The sequence below is a fragment of the Podarcis vaucheri genome (assembly GCF_965113315.1).
Source record: "Podarcis vaucheri genome assembly, chromosome: 2".
NCBI lineage: Eukaryota > Metazoa > Chordata > Lepidosauria > Squamata > Lacertidae > Podarcis > Podarcis vaucheri.
The window spans coordinates 76,171,551-76,188,688 of record NC_138760.1 but is presented as its reverse complement, the minus strand read 5'-3'; the positions used below and the strand labels follow the sequence as shown (position 1 = coordinate 76,188,688).

Sequence of the window (17,138 nt, the reverse complement as noted above, 5' to 3'; positions counted from 1 at the left end):
GTTGTTGTTTTTTAAAAAAGCACTGTCCCCTGCTAGATTTTACCAAAGCCTGCCCTTCCTGCCACCCCTGCATGCTGAATTTTAGCACTGATCTGGCCAGCTTCCAGCTGTTTATGGTCAGACATTGATTTACACAGGAACAATGACACGCACAGAGGGTGGCCTCTGCATGCTGGCCTACAAATCACAACCGTGCTCCACTGAGATGTTTGTCAGGCTGGGGGAAGTGCAATAGTGGTGGAGACCATGGCACATAGGGATGGCCCAACTGTGCACTATTATCCCCATGCCAATGGGAAAATCCTGCAAAAGAGCCGAGGACATGGTGTTAACCTAGCACTCTAGTTACAGCACACCACCACCTGAATAAAAGCCCACAGAGAAAGATCAACTGGTGGGGCACCTGTAACAGGAGAATCAATCTTTTAGTGAGTCACTGCACTTTGGAGCTCCCTGCCCATTGACATCAATCAAGTGCCTTTGCAATATCCTTTTCTGCCCCTGCTTTAAATATTTTTGTTTGTGCAGGCCAATCCAGATATGTAAAAGTTATGTTTTCTTTTTGCTACTGCCGATTTTAATAATATTCCGAATAGGTCATGCACACTTATCAAGTTCCCACTGAAGAACTGCGGTGATGGGAAGTGGACACACAAAGAGGGTGCAGTGTACAAAGCAACCTGGCTTCAGAACACACAGAGGACCTTGAGCACTGTATATTGCTAACTCTTCTCTGCCTCAGGACTCAAGACACACATACACTCTTGCTCAGGACTTGGGTGCTGCCTAGTTCTTTCCACTTCTGGCATGTTGGGGTCATGATGAGGTGAAGATATCCCAGCTCGATCTGTGAAAACTGGCTGCCTCCAACTGTGAGTGGCATATGGGTGTTGCTTCCAGCACAATTCCAGATTGGTGGGCACTGGGATATGGAGATGGGGAAAGTATGTGTTATTTTTATGCCACTTCTGTATTGGAATAAATACAATGAGCAATCCATAGAAGCGGTTGCAATCTGAAGCTGAACCAGTGGAATGTAAAAAAGAGTCCATCACTTCAGGAGGGAAATGAGGGCATCCTGAAGAGTGTGAGTCAAGTTGAAAGAGTCTGAGTTTTCAAAAACAAAGCCAGTGTTTATTAGCTTGTTCTATCCACAGGAATTTCACATTACAGGTGCGAAATGGCTCTGTGCTTGAATTCATCACAAGGAGCTACTAATCAAAATCTCCAGATCCCCAGTTTTTGTTACATTTTTGATTTACAACTATTTACAAGAGAAAGTACACGCGCATCACTCAGATTGCAAGGGAAAGGGGGTGTGCCTGCAAGGATTTTGTGTGTACAAAGGAAGTGGGCTTAGGCTCAGGTGAATGGTGAGCTCTCGTTGTTAACAGCAGGAGGTACAGCACCAGAGACCAAAGGAAACACAGTGCAGGCTTCTGGTCTACTCCATTGAGACTGTCCTCTACTCTGCAGACAGAAGTGAGAAGTCCAAGAAATAACCTACTTTCCATCCTAGAACACCTAGGCTACACATGTAGAGTGACACAACAGTCTTGGGCAAGTTCTTTGCCAATATGTCTTGGGCATGTTATTTGCTACCCTCCATGACTGCAATCTCTGTGGCAGAGCAGACCTGTTCCTTGCATCAGTGAACAGGTCAACTACAATGGGAGATCCAAGTGTTGATATCTAGCAGATGTAAATCGGTGTAATTGCACACGCATTAGTGATGTGGATTAAGCCAAACTCAGAATTTGATTCTAAATCTTTGGAGGCATTAAACCTAAAACCACACCAGTCTGAAAGAAGCACCCAAGAAACAAGCGAACTAAACCCTCTGCAACAGTAAAACCTAAGGTGGAAGGCACAGTCACACATTTAGGAAATGCCAATGCCTTTTTAAAAAATGAAGGGAGAGGCAGAAAAAGGTCATTCAATAGATTTTGTTATAACCAGACAAGCTGAGGTGGGCTCAAGCCTTTCTTAGTCACCCTTTGACCCAGGAGCTCTTTCCAGTTCTGGGCATACATACTCAGTGGTGAGGAACATGCATTCTGCCCATGCTCAGAGATACTCTGTTCTACCCTTTCATATTCCTGGCTTTCAAAATAGGTTCATGGGTTGACCAAATCTGGCTCAGGTTAAGACCTGATTATATGTTTTATCATAATCATCTTCTCTGCATGCTAGATCATATTAATGAATTTCCAAGGTGCCCAAATTAGAATATCTATACACAGAACTCTGCCCTGCCCGCACCCCTCCTGTGGATTCAATTTTTTCTCCTGTGGTTCTCAGTTCTCTCATTGTCCCCTGGCTCTGATGGGTATTCAACTACCATATCCTATCCCCACAAGGATTTCTGTGTATGCAACAGGACTTTCCCTCTTCTCCTTCCCCTGTGTCTGCCCCATGCCTTCCTCAAATCTGTTCCAGATAGCTGGGGGAGTTCCTAGAACAGATTTAGGGGAGGGGGCGCGAGAGGGAGAGAATGCTTCATTGCACATGCAGAAATCCTTGCCCTGATGGAAGACTCAACCTCTCCCTCTGTATTTTTATTTTTTTTACATGGGATTAATTCCTAGAACAATTATTGGTCATATTCCCAATTACACCCATAAATCCTGAAGCCCATCTTAGTAATACAATTGCCTTCTTGACTTCATTTTTGAGCAGTGTTGTTACCACTGCTGTTCTATGCTCACCATTGTTTATCTCAGAACAAAATGGTGCTGATCTCTGTCATGGGGGATACTGCATGCACTGAATGTTTACTAGTCCTTACTTAGCCCATGATATGTGGAATCCATCTTGAAATTAAGCAGAAAGATCACTCTTAGTTCAACGTTTCTCTCTTTTTGCAAAGGATGCTCCACCCAACCTGCAGTGCATTGAAGTTGCTCATGTGGACTGATGGCAATTCCACAGGAATCCTGATGGGAATACTCAGGACCAGACTTTCCAACTTCCACGTTGTGTAGCTGGGTAGACTGGTGTTATCAAACTGAGGAACTGAATTCCTTGCGGGCAAATTAATATTATTTAAATAATAATAAATAACCAGGTTGGATGCCGATTGCTGCACTGGCCAGCTGAGCAGAAGCCCGGTGTCCTGATGGCTATCCAGTTGATGCCTAACCCTCTCTGCCACCTCCAATCCCATGCTGTCTTTGGCCTTGGAAGTCTCTGACACATGCACTATGGGAGAGTAGCTTTGGTTCATATATACATTACGTCTCCCTGGCATAGCCCACTTGGATGAGGCCTTCACATCCATCAAGTAAACTAGCTCAGAAAAGCTAGGTGGCTATGAGAATAGCCATATCCACCTTCCCAACAGCTCTTTTGGTTGTACCACAACTTTCACAGACAATATCTCTTGCAGATCATCAGCCAAACAGCACAAGCTGAATCATTATCACATCATAACATTGTTCCTATTGGTGGGATTAACTTGCTTCTGAAAGCAGTAGGAGCACCGCATGGAACCATGCATGGACATCCCTCGGTGAAGCATTTCCTCCTGCCTTAAATGATTCAGGCTCCTCAAGACATGAAGCCTCCATTGTACTTTACACGCAAGGGTGTCCTGCCAGAATATGCTTTGAGGCAGAGAAATGTACAGAGGAGAAGAAAGTGCTCAAGTCTTTGTAGGTGTAGCAGAGGCTTTTATACACTTCAGGGTAGGTATGCTTAGCGTCTGACAACAGACATTTTCCTCTCCTTTTTAACCAGGTAGAAATGTTTTCAGTGACAGTAGCACAACATTCTCAGACTTGCCCATGATGATCCAGTCTTGAAGGCTTCGGCTCCAACATTCTGGACCCACAGATTCCACACAAGACGTGTCCCACTGAGATCCTCCAGAGTGTCAGCTATTTTACAGTACCGCAGATAAAAGGGGAAAGGAAGAGCAAGCTGCCAGCGGGACGCCTCCAAACTCCTTGCTGCCACACACTGAGGTGAGACTGCATCACCCACATATTATGTACAACCTACAAATAAATATTGTCTTGAGGGGGAGCAGGGCGTGTTTTTGTGTGTGTGTATATATATATATATTTATATATATATTTATAGATATTTTAATATTAAAATGGAGGGGGGAAATATAGCACTGTCATTTCATAGTCCCTTGTAAGTTTCATGTGTGCTGATCCATCTCTGGCTGATGGTTCCTGCGGTTTCGAGGCTTTTTCTGATCATGCAGCTCCTTGGCTTTGAGACCAGCCAGAGTCTCCTTATGGTTGGAGGCCACGTGCCGCCAATAGCCCTGGCAGTACTGGTTGATGAGTCCCATCTCAGGCTGGGTGAGCAGCTGCACCAGGTCATGGTAATGGGAGCTGAAAGTGCCTGGCAGGCCGGCTCGCATGGCTGCTGCAGAAGGGGCAGGGGCCTCTGACTGGAAGAGCACAGCATGGACCGTTTCACTGCTCAGTACATGCAGCTGCACTTTGGCCACCGTGTGCTTGAAGTTGTTCTCTGTGGCTGTGCAGGAATAGAGGCCCCCATCCGAGAGCTGCAAGGACCGCAACAGCAGCCCCTGCTCTGTCCTCAGCACCCTTCCTTCAGTGCGCAGCTAATGGAAAGAAACACATCGAGGAGGCATTGTTAGCACAGTTGGGAGTTGCTGGGCAGAGATACATTAGATCACACTGTGGGTGGAAAACAAGCCGCATATTCATTGCCTGAGTGCTTTCTGGCCCTCATCCTCCTAGCTTCTTAGTTCTCATTATTTCCTGTTCTGCAATTCCTAGACTTCTGAGTCCTGGCAAACAGCAAAGCATGATGAACGATCCAGCTTCCCATCCTTTTTCTCAGGAGCTCAGATGGAACTATTGGCTGGACAGAAGCAGGTTTGGGGCTGCTACCAATCAGATGGGCTGAGTAGGAAGGGCTTACAGAAAGTAAATCAACAAACTTTAGCTTTAGCTCAAATGGGTCAGGGAGCTTTCAAGAGCTTGGTCATATAAGCTCAGAGATAGCACAGGAATGGGTGTTTCCCTGGGCTGTTTCCAGTGGCCTTGCTCAGGCGCCACAGTTCCTCAGAGCTTTAAAAAACCTATTTTGTGAGCTTCTGCACAGAGATCCTTCTAGTATCCAGGATGTGGATGAAAAATAGATGAAATGTCAGCAAGGTGGCTGAAAGCGAACCAAGAAACAAGTGCTTTTTAACATGATGAAAATAGAACAAAAGATTGGCCACCTCAACTCTCTGCCACTTCCAGATGACCTGCTTATTGAGGAATCATCCTGATTTCTTTGTGCATTGTCTGCAGCTTATTTGAACATTCATTCTGATTTGTTTGCAAGGAGCTTATATAAGTTTCATCAAGCAATTGTTATCCAACACTTTCCAGTCTATTTTCACGTCACTTTCCTTATTGCAAAAGGTCTGTGTGCTTTTTGCAAGCAGGTTTGATGTGCACAAGTACCAAATCAATTCTAATTGTGCTTCCTGAAGCTGTCAGTTTTTGACTGAATCCCACTTGAAAAGTAGAGATAGTCTTAGTACTTATTAAAACTTACGGTAGAAGCAAAAGGCAATTTACTCCTCCTCGCTAAGCCACTAACTTTCATGCTAACTTCCCTCTGGCCTCCATTCCCCCCTTTTCCTCCAAATTCCATTCTGGAAATTCAGGACTGCCTGTTTGTACCTCTTTCCTTCGGTCACTGTTGTCCTTCTGGAGCAGCCATTTGATGGTGGCCTGAGGGGAGCGAGGCTGGCACTCCAGAAAGGCTGTGCTTCCCTCCACTCCATACTGGACAGCCTCTACAGTGTTCTTGCTGGCTGGAGGTGGATACATAGATACAAGATTATGATTTGCCAAGGGTCGCGTTTCAACTAATACATTCCCTGACAAAATATATTCCAAGAAGCTCCTACTCCTTTGCCAGAAGGAGGCTAGTCTCATTACTGCCAAGTTTATATAGCCACACTTGGCCAATCTGCCATCCATCATTCAGCATGTGGACCATTAAGGTTCCAGTTCTGGGTGCAGCCTGACCATGTGATTGAGGTATGTGACTGAGTTGGATGACTTATGTAAGAAATGAACTAAAGTGGAATAGTCTCCCTTGTGGACTCTCCTTCCTTGGAGGTTTTAAAGCAGAGGTTGGATGGCCATCTGTCATGGATGCTTTAGTTGAGATTCCTGCATTGCAGGGGTTGGACCAGATGACCATTGGGGTCCCTTCCAGCTCTACAATTCTATGCAAACAAAGAGGTACAATAGTACTGATCCTAATTCTTCAATCATGTCCCTTCATTTGCCCAGGGACACCCACCCACCTATCCAGTGAAAAAATGGCCCCTCCTATTCCACCCAATCCATGGCTACTCAACTTTATGTGCCAAGAAAGTCCATATTCCGCACCACATTGTGTACTCAAAAGTACCAGTTTGTTCACCTACTCTGCTGATAAAAAATCATGGTGTGAAGGGCAGCCAGTTTTTTTTTAAAGCAGACCTTCCATCTCAACACCCTCACTACACTCTTTTTGTGGGGGCAGAGAGGTGAGTAGGGACCACGAGACCAAGGAGAATGCTACTTCTGATCCCCCCCCATGCAATGGGTGAGTATGACACTCACCATTAGAATTGTAGCCTCTACACTGACGGATGGGGTTGCCATGCCGGACATCCTGACGCCTGCTCCGCCTGTGATAAGGAAAGAAGCAGCCAGGTGAGTGGTTGGAATTTTGGTCCTTCCAAGGAGCAAGATGATGAGCCATTCATAATCCTTTTGTCTTTCTGGCCAGCACTTGGCCAGTGAATCCTAGATTAATTCTGAGCCAACTACGGAAGATTCAAATTCCTGCCCAAGATCCATTTCATGTTTTGGAGCAATCATACTCTTTAGCATTACCCAGATGCACTGCCTAGAATTCATTCAACATAACTTTTTCCTGAATTTCTCCTAGGACACTGTATGATGTAAACCTTCCTTAGCCCACCCCTGAATTCCACTTTATATCAATAGAACTAGTTTCCTAGAATATTCCCTGTAAAGTTAACTCCAAGGCACTCCCAGAACTCTTGGAAATAACCTGCTTTGAACAATGACCCCACAGTCATTCTTTAAAGTCCCTTTACAGGGCATTCCCAACAAACAACAGTGGAACTCCAGTCCCTTCCATCCTCTCTGCCACACAGTACCTCTTGGAGGAAGCAGAATAGCGAGAGCAGGACTTCCCATCCCAGGCACAATAGGGGTCCCTGGCCAGGCAGCAGTCAGCGCAGGCTTCTCCATACACATCACAGCGGTGAAGAGCCAGGTGTGTTAGGCCAATGGCTGAGGACACATACAGCTGTTGCTGTTGGGTAAGAGTAACAACCAGATGTCAATGAGAGGATAGGTAATTCTGCCCCCACAGTGTACTGGAGGTGGGAATGGAGTGAGGGGTATGATTTCTTGAGGAAGTGTGGACAGAAAAGCCTCCCAAGTGCAACCATTCAGAACAGTTCTGCATTCCAACCCACCTCCCAGCCTCTAGAGTGAGCTCCTTGTAGCAGCAGATACTCAAGGGAAATGGGAGAACGACTAGAATGGAAGGAACTCCACATTGCTCCGTGTTCTGCAAAGATGGTACCAGTGACAAGCAGTCAGAAAATACTATTTTGTTTCCTGAGCCATGGCTATGTCTGGCCTAGTATCTAGCCCAATAAGAGAGACATACTTCAACCTTCATTTAGATATACTCACCCTTTTGGAAGATATGGTCATCGTCCTGATGGGAGCTGGAACCTATGAGGAAACCATATTGTGGTAATTAATCCGGTCTAAGAGGGTGGCTGCCCTCCCAAGGTCTTTGGAGTAGTTTAAAGAGAACACAAAGGAAAGACTTAAGAATCGCAGTGGACAACACCGTTTTACAAGACAAAACACTTTCATCTGAGGAGCTGGGGTGGTGTGACAATCCTGTGAGAGCAATTCTATCACCATCTTCAATTAATTCTTAGCATTTAGGTAGATGTATTTTATCCTAACAATCCTTGCAACACTACAGGAAGGTATTTATTTATTTCATATTATTGAACTTCTATCCCACCCTTCTTTCAAAGGAGCCCAGAATTATTAGCTCTGTACTGTATCTGGCAGGGCTGAGCCTCAGAGAATAATGGTCAGCCTAAGACCACATACACGTTCTGCAGCTGAGAGTGAAATATGAACAAGGAACTTCACTGCCCACACCCTTCACTACTACACCACACCCATTCCCAAGCCATGTGCTTCATAAACAGCAAGTGATCATGTCTTTCGCAGGCTGTGCAGTGCATTACCTTGAACACTTCCACCTCTTCAAGCATCAGTTCTTCTGTTTCCATGTCATCTTTGGGCAGGACTATTACTTTCTGGACAGTGCCACGATCTGCAATATAAGGGAAGCACACAGAGGGGAATTAGCAACACTTGGGTCTTTGCTCTTCCTACTTTTTCTGGTATGCATCATGCTGCCGAAATGCTAGTATCAGCATTGTGGATACTCTTGAAACAGGATCTATGAAATGATGGTGGCTTGCTCCTGTGAGAGTGTGCGGCCCAGGTCTTATGCTTCTCCTCCAAAAGTTCTCCATAACAGAAATGGCTGGATGAACCTCCTTGGGGAAGTCTTCTGTAGTGATGGAGCCACCTTACATGCTTTGTAAGAATTTACAACTGTTTGTATGTATGCATATTCCACATTAATATTTTATATTTCCCCAACCCACAGTCCTAAGAGGAGAGTGTGTGCATTGGGAGGAAACATAAGAAGCATATCACATAAACACATAAAAGGGGAAACTGAAGTAATGAAGTTAAAGTAAAGATGCTAGTGTAAATGTATTTTCCGTCTATAGTAGTGTGAGCATAACAAACTCAGTACTGTCAGAAATGGGAAATGAAAACAACTACATGGAAACCTCAGGACCACCTGGTGTATAAAAATAGTGTGAAAGGCATATGCTTGATCCATATGTCTTATCCATCTTAGGATGAGTGTTGCACCCAGTTGGGAACAGTATTGCAGCAAAAGCATGGCATTTAACTAACTCCTGTCAGATACCACCCAAAGAAAATAAGCATTTAAAAACCCCTGAATGAAATTTAATAAATCACTTAATTTATGTTATAAACAACCTTTCCTTCAATTATTACCTAAAACTTCTCTCTCTGTTTAAACCTCTTATGTGCCATCTGTGTACTTTTTAGCCTCTAATGTATCAATCACAGTGTCATGTAGTATGTGCCAGTAGTATAAACCCATGAACTTTATAGAGACCATGCCAGCACCTCTCTGAACCACAGCCCTATCCAGTTTGGATTTGAGAGTGGGTGTATGACAGTGCCTTCAGGACATGATGCATTTCACATTAGAGCGGGTTGCCATATGCCTGAAATTTCCCAGACATGTCCAGGATTTAACTAGCGAAAATAGTGTCTGGGGCGATTTTCCTTAAAAAAGCTGAACAACTTTTGGTCTTGAATTTTACTTCTATAAATATGGCAACCCTACGTTAGAGGCACAGGTGCCATTTTAGGTTCTGAGACAAGTGTCCCTGTGTATAGATTTCACTGTGTGGGGAGGGCAAGAAGAGATTTATAGCAAGGTTCAGAGTCCTGCACTTGCACATGAATAAAGTTTAGGAGTGTGTGTGTTTATCTTCGTCTATCTCCAGAGTTATAGGTGCTTCTGAGGAATAACTGTATGTCCTCTGAAACACAGAATGGCAAACCATTCCTTTCTGCTCTTTCTGAATTGCTCCGCCAATAAGCTCAAGACTACCTTCTTTGGAATGGTGAGCATGCAGTTTGGTAAAATACCAGTTCATGTTGATGGAGAGGAAAATGAAAATAGGCACCTATTGCCCAGGCCACCACGTCACTCCCCTGTTTACAACTTGAACTGAATGCTGCACAAATTCCTGTGATCACACAACTTTATCTGCTTTTTTATGCAACAGGAAGCAACCAAGATCTAGAGATTTGTTACACCTATGACCAGAAAGAAAGAGGAAACTCCCTATAGGCAATAACAGGTGGCGGCAGCACTGTGCACAGCTGTCTGGGTGCTGAGCAGCTAACTTGGTAGGCCATGAAACAGCTGTGCAGAGACACAGCATTTACCAGCTAATGAGAACTTTCTGGGTCGTTAGCATTCCTGACCACCTGCTTTGAGTGCTGGCTGTGCTCCCTTGGCCTGCTGGGAGACAAGTAACTCGCCTCCAGCAGACTGGACCTAGCGCAGATGCTTTCTATCACCATTAGTTGGCTAGGCATGCTCTCCTCCCTGTGTTAGTTTTTCTACTGTTACACATCACTTCATCTAATCTGTACGCCTCTTTCTTCAAACTACTCAACCAACAATCCTACTGTATTCCAATTCAATGGAGTAAGTTTGCACAGAAGCAGAAGAGAATGCAGCTGTGTCTGTGTTACCTACAATGGCTTCCTCCTGTGGGAACTGGAGTCATAAGAACATAAGGAGAGCCTGCTGCATCAGACCAATATTCCGTCTAGTCCAGCATCCTGTTCTCAGAGCAGCCAGCCAGGTGTCTGCAGAAGACCTGCAAGCACAACCTGAGCACAAGAGCACTCTCGCCTCCTGCAGTTTCCAGCAACTAGTATTCAGAAACATATTGCCTCCAGCCACGGAGACACAGCATAGTCTTCCTCCTGGCTAGTAGCCATTAACAGACCTATCCTGCATGAATCTGTCTCTCTTTTAAATCTATGTGCTGCATGAATCAATGCTACCTTGTGAGGAGTCCATCTGTTCTCAAGGCTGGGGGGGGGGGGTGAATGCTGATTCTACTAAAGAAAAAAAGGTTCTCTTCCACTCATTTGCTTAGAGATATAAAGGCAAGGCTAGAGCTTCTTGTTGAAAACAAGAGGCTGGACTAGATGAGAGTCTATGACAAGGGAGTTCTTATATGTTCCACATCACAGGTGCTCATGAGAGGTTTATATTTGCTCAGTACCGAGAGACCACCTGGTCCTTGCATCTGGAATGGGTCTGTAGGCACCAATTAATAGGAAAAGAGGAATCAGTTTTGGTTCTGGAATGTGATTTAGGAAGATAAAGGCTTTGGCTGGGGAGGGCAGGATATAAATAAAATTTTATTATATTTATTTATATCCATATATCTCCTCTTTGCATAGATCTTGTGCCAAAAGGAATTCCAAATGTGCTCCTGCACTCCTGAAACCGTATCTCATGTGAATGGAACATTGAAAGCTGGACTCTCCAGTTCCCATCATTACCTTCCAATTTGCTGCCAAATCTTATCAGAACTGAATATCCCTAGAAAGCTAGTCCCAGGTGGTTGCCGCAGCGAACCAACCCAAGTGCTATTTTTCCAGGGGAATTCCATTCTATTCCATTCTAAGGGGAATGTTGGTGGATGGGAGGTGTTTGTGTATTCTCTTCAGTGCACATCAGTGGGTACCTGTGCCCAGGAAAAGCACCTCATAGCGCCCGTCAGCTGCATCCACCTGGTCCACGGCAATAGTTGTGAACTTGTAGTTGACGTTGGTCCTCACCACTAGTGGCTGGCGGTGTATGGGGTACACGCCATTGTACATCATGGGATGAGTGCGCATGAAGTTGATGACCTCATCTGGGTAGTCCTTGGTTGACTTCATCAAGGGTGTGAATGTCCCTCCTGGGCACTGAAAACCCAAGGCAGAAATACAGATTCAAATTGTGATATATGTTGCAGTCAACCACCCTACCAATGCATGAATTGCTCTTATAGCACTACTAAATGCCCATGCTACAAAACAGGAATAAATAACTTACTGCCTGCAAACTCAGTCTAGCCCACAGGTGCTTCCCATCAGCCTCCCAATAGAGCTTGATCCCAAGGGCCACCCCAATAAATATAAGTCCAGCATTCTGTTCTCAAGTGGCCAACCCATGGGAAGGCTACGGCCTCATAAAATGACTTAAGGCTGCTTTTCACAGCTGGATTCTCTTGCATGTGAGTATGGGAGTTGGCTGCTGGGGTGCATCAGGAGATGTCCCTATCAGTGCCTATGTTGCTTTTCCTTCTGTGGAGAAGAGGCACTTAAAGAACCTTCCACTTTTATCTTGTTTGGGTGGCAGAGAATGAGTCTTTGGATGGAACCAGGGGTTGCCCAGTATACAGAATAGGATTGTAAGATCTCCACTTTGTGAACATTTCACCCAAGCTGACTTCAAATTCTTTAACATGCAGCTCAATACGGTACCCCTTGGATGTTTTCTAGGACTGAGGGATACACTTTTGAAAGTCTGTTACTTTTGCTGAAAGGGATATTATTCCTTGGTGTTTTTAGTAATGCTCACACAAACCTCTGAATCCTATATGACCCAGCTGCTGAGCAGTGAGAGCCAAACACAGCCTGTGCTTTGTATTTTTGGAGGCCTCTCCATAGAACGGCCAAGGCTGTATCGGGCTCTTTTTGGCCCTGCAGGATGTATGAGCAAAAGAGACCAGAGAGCTGAATTCTCCCAGCCAGTAAAATGAAGCAATGAGTTCTCCTTATTTGTGGGTATTTTGCCAACAAGGAAGGGATGCCAGCAAATGAGTCCAGAGACCACCAACCTGGAGAGGAAACACTAATCAGCCTCCCACACCGTGGCCAAATGTCAAGCAGTGAGTGGGGCTGAAAAGCTGTTGGCTGCAGTGCACCAAAGGATATGGATACCAAAGGAGGCTGGAGGAGAACAAGGAAGGCAGAACAGTGCAGAGATGGAGAGGGAATCAGAGCAGGAGGAATGAGGAGGGGAATGATGGGCTAGGCAGAGACTGTGTTGAACAAGAAGAGCAGCCTAAGACTTCTCCCCAGCAAGCATCACCAATAAGTTCCTTCACTGCAACCTTCAACAGTGCAGAAGAGGAAGTACTCATGTACATATTGTGTTAATGCCACTGCACAAGCCAGCACAGTATGATGTATACTGGTTGGCAGTGGTCCTCCAAGGCCTCTGGCAGTTGTACACTCTAGTCCTGCTAGCTAGAAATCCCTTTAGCTGGCAATAAAGGATCCCAGCTTGGCCCTTCTGCATGTGCTCTGCCACCAATCTATGGTTCCTCCCCAGGCCTACCATTCGATAAGTATGCTTTTTTCTGAATTATTATTAAATGACAAATAATACCTTACATGCATTCATTTAAAACCGAACATCTGAAGCTTCTTTCTACAAAATCAGACCATTGTTCCACCAACTGTGGAGCCAAGCCCAACTTTTCTGGCTTAGAATAAATTTTCATTGCATGCAAAGTCCCCCGAGGAAGAAGCAATAGGTTCAAAATACACTGAATTTTGTTCTGTATGAATAAGCTCTTCTCTGCATTCAATTATGTTTTGTGACTCATTGGCCTTTCTAAACTGGAACTCTTTGCTTCAACAGGCATCAGGTCTCCAGAGTCTCAGATGGAGGTATTTCTCAGCCTTGCTTCTTAACATCCTTTAAGTAGAAATGCCAAGGAATGAACCTTCTGCCCGTAAAGCCTGTGTTCTGCCAATGAGCAATGGCTCAATGTGATTCCTTGCACCATACAGGAAGCCCACTAGCCAAAGGTGCATGTAAAAGTGAGCAGTCTGTTTCACACGTACACTCTTCCAAACATATTGACATTGCAACATTGAATGTATGGCATGCAACATTACCAGGGACAGATAAGCATTTACAAAACCTCTGGGCTTTGAATGTTGAAAAACATATTTGCACTGGAGTGGGGACAGCGCCATAGAGATAACTGATCATCTGAAGATCTCACCCATACTTACTGTGCCTGGACGTGGATAGGGCATTTTGCCTGTGTAAGGCATCCACTGGTAGTTGGGGCCTTCCTTGTGGGCAAAAGGTCCATTGAAGACCATGCGGATGTCAGCCATGGAGTAGACACACACAGCAGATCCTTTAAACACAGACCTGTGCAAGGAAAAGGGTGGGGAGCTGTATTAGTCCAAAGGGTGGCTATGTCTTTCACATATAAAAGCTGGCTGCAATGTTCCATCCTTCCTTCTTGCAGATATTCTCAGGCATCCTGACCTCTTGGCTGTCACAGCTGCAAAGGGGAAACATGTTGTGCATCTCTGCTCAGCCTAGGCTGCTGGCAAGCCCTTGAAATGTCCTTAAACCTTTGGGAACATGTGCAACGACGTAGACCCCAGAGAAACAGGGATTTCCTGCCTGGCACAGAGCACCAAGCCAGAAAAGAGGTGGGGGTGGGTAGGATAAGACAATGCAATTTTGGTGCTCTGGGGCCAGCCTCAAGCAGCTGCTGGAGAGTTATCAGGCCACGTCCCCAAGTTATAACATTCCAGGATTAGTTGTTCCAACCACAAGCACTGAGAAAAATGGCATTAGCTGCTGCTGCTTGCTGGTTTAACAAAGGACCTGACGCCCTCTTGACCCCGCAGAGGCGTAAATAGATCCTGGTGTGTGTGTATGTACGTACTCCACCTGCCTACCCCAGGGGATCAAGTCATCAACTACAGCTGCCATAGCTAAGTTTGTGGGAAAACCCCAAGCTTGGCAAGCAAGTGCTTCTGGGCTGTATTCCAGCTCTGCCAGAAAATTCCAAGGTGACCCTGTCTAAGACCACGTTCCCTTCTTGGCTAGAAATGGAACACATCACCACAAGATGGAATGGTGTCTGCTTTTGGAAGTTTTTCTGCTTCAGAGTTAAATCTGGGGTTTTGCCTTGTAAAGTTGTGAGCATGAACAGGCATGAACATGGAAGGAAGGTCTCCAAATTCTGTTCCCTGAGCACTCACCCAGAGGCAGCAAAAACAGCATAAATTATGGGGTTCTTCACATCCTGGGTCTGCTGGATGAAGACGTCCTCTTGAAGAGAAAGGAGAGAGTTAGCAACTCATGGAGTGTTTTTTTTTTGGGGGGGGAGAGGGGAGTCTGAGTCTGAAAAGAAGAACTGAATACAGTGTTGCCTTGAGATAGTCAAAACAGAACCAATTCACTGAGGACAGAATTGGGCATGGCAAAAGACACATGTCTGCTACTGCTGCTGCTCTGTGTCTCTTTCCTCCCCTTTTTTTGGGTAACGTCTAATAGAACACACCATGTGGAGTGATGCCATTGGGCTGGGCATTTTCTTTCTGGCTATAGCCATTGAGATGAGGCAGGTGCAGATACATACGTTATGAAGATGCCAAGCTATACACTTTATGTTTCACCTGTCCTACTGGGAAGAAGGTGAAAAAACTTCTAACATCTAATTTCACCTTGGGTGAAGTGAGGCAAATAAATCAGGAAACTTGGCAAGGCAAGCTGGCCCAGCCCAGACCTTGGGTCAGGGTCAAGCGGATATAGGACCACAGTGGACCATGCCAGACATTAGTCAAGCCAGACAGTGGCCATAGTTAAGCCAGGTCAAGTTAATTTGTTATGACGTGTGTTCCAACTAATGTCCTTAATAGTAGCTAATAAAAACTTTTGTTCTTTCTAATAAAAAGAATGATAAGTCATGTCAGTAGGATTGAATTGCCTATTTATACGACTTTCATATCAGGCAGAGATGTGCTCAGGTTTCTTTCTCATTTAGATTCACATTGCGATTTCACAGTGAGGCCCGCACAAGAGTGTCCCATAGTTGTCACTTCTAATTCAGCCCCAGCTGTGGCAGAAGAGAACACTCTCATTCAGGCAAGAACAATGGCTATGGTGAGGCTCTGAGTTCATTCCCTCTCCAAGAGAAGTCAGGAAATCAAGGTATCCTACAGACCATCTGGTAGTGATTTTGGGAAGCAAAGCAATTGTAGGGAAAGGGACAGTGCTAATTTGCTCTCTAGTAGGAGACAATCCATCAAAGGCCACTGAAGGTGATAAAAGCCTCACTGGGGTTGCTCGCAGAATGACCAGCAGCCATCTGTCTGGCCTGTGTTGAGAGAAAGCTGGCTGACAGCCTTCTTGGAGGTGGGTCTGCTGCCTTTGCCAATGGGATCCCCAAACTCAACTATGCCAGTGTTGGATGCCTTCATTTTCTCCTACCCCCGAAAACAGCAAGACCAAGTCAAGCTGACTCCTTGTGTGAATGGGCTTCCACACAGCATTTGCACAGTCGGATCTCTCTCCCCATTTTTTGATAGTTGCTGAAAGCTTGTTAATGAAGCATCACAAAAGTACTTGTGATGGATCTCAGCTACAATTTCAAAATTCAGCTGAAAACCTTGTTTGGAATAAGATTTTACAGCATTCCTAATATGCAAGGATATATTTTCTGCTTTTGTTTAAAAGTTTGTTTTAAGAAATGCAAAATTTGTTTGAAGGGCCTTTTTACAGAAGCATACTGCCCAACAAACCCTCATTCAAAAGAAAATGTTAATGAAAAAGACATTGCTGTTTCTTAACCTCTTCCTTTTTTCTTCTATCTCAGTCCTTCTATTTAAGCACATGTGGCTATCCTCCAAACTGCCTTTTACATTATCTCCAACCTGCTCAGATGCCACTGTTAGTTTTCCTACAGCTTTGGCTAAATGTCAATGTTTTACTTATCTGAACAAGTGAATCATATCAAGAAGCATATGGCTTTGAGAGCCTTGGGTATTATTTTCTCTGATTGTGGCACGCTGAAAATTAGCTGAATACTTTTCTATTATAATGGGAAATCTGCTAGGAACGTTAGGGTTGTGGCAGATCCTTAGAGGACTATACTAGATAATTATGAAGATCTCTTCAAGCCATAAAAACCAGCTGCCTTCTCCACAAACATTGCAATTTTCCTATATACAGTGATCCGGAGGTCAAGTACTGGGCACCTTGTATTCCTTGTTCTGTCAAGCCCCAGGACTCTTAGTTAGAGATTTCTGCTATCAGCACCCCAGTAAGGTAGGTGAAATTTTCAGTGCTACATTTGAGTCAAGTTTTTTCAGGGCTGGTCCCACTTAGTATCATCAGATTTAATCACATTTGAGTTTAGAGGGTAGGCTATTAGTTTAGAACGGATAACTTGCAGACATATATAAGCCCTGGTAATTCTTGATTTTTTAAAAAATAAGCATCAAGTACATTGGCCAACTATATTCATTGAGGACCACTCTATTCTTTACAAGGAAGCCTGGGTGCCAGAAGTGTAGACTGCTGAACAAACCACCAGTATGGGTATTTGGGCTCTGTACTAACATTACCATCACTTACCAGGC

At 44.8% G+C, this 17,138-nt stretch overlaps 1 protein-coding gene across 7 annotated transcripts in view; it reads right to left on the bottom strand.

The window, feature by feature from the left end:
• Positions 1-1,112: 1,112 nt before the first annotated feature.
• The window catches only part of SEMA3F (semaphorin 3F), a 126,540-nt gene continuing 110,514 nt past the window's right edge, over positions 1,113-17,138 (bottom strand). For all 7 annotated transcript variants that reach the window (XM_082214502.1, XM_082214508.1, XM_082214504.1 and 4 more), the window contains 9 exons: positions 14,757-14,826; positions 13,764-13,908; positions 11,435-11,657; positions 8,288-8,376; positions 7,710-7,751; positions 7,163-7,320; positions 6,597-6,664; positions 5,661-5,794; positions 1,113-4,582 (listed from right to left, as the gene is read on the bottom strand). In XM_082214502.1, the coding sequence (XP_082070628.1) occupies positions 4,148-4,582; positions 5,661-5,794; positions 6,597-6,664; positions 7,163-7,320; positions 7,710-7,751; positions 8,288-8,376; positions 11,435-11,657; positions 13,764-13,908; positions 14,757-14,826 (1,364 nt within the window). In that variant the 3' untranslated portion in view covers positions 1,113-4,147. The remainder of the gene's footprint in view (positions 4,583-5,660; positions 5,795-6,596; positions 6,665-7,162; positions 7,321-7,709; positions 7,752-8,287; positions 8,377-11,434; positions 11,658-13,763; positions 13,909-14,756; positions 14,827-17,138) is intronic.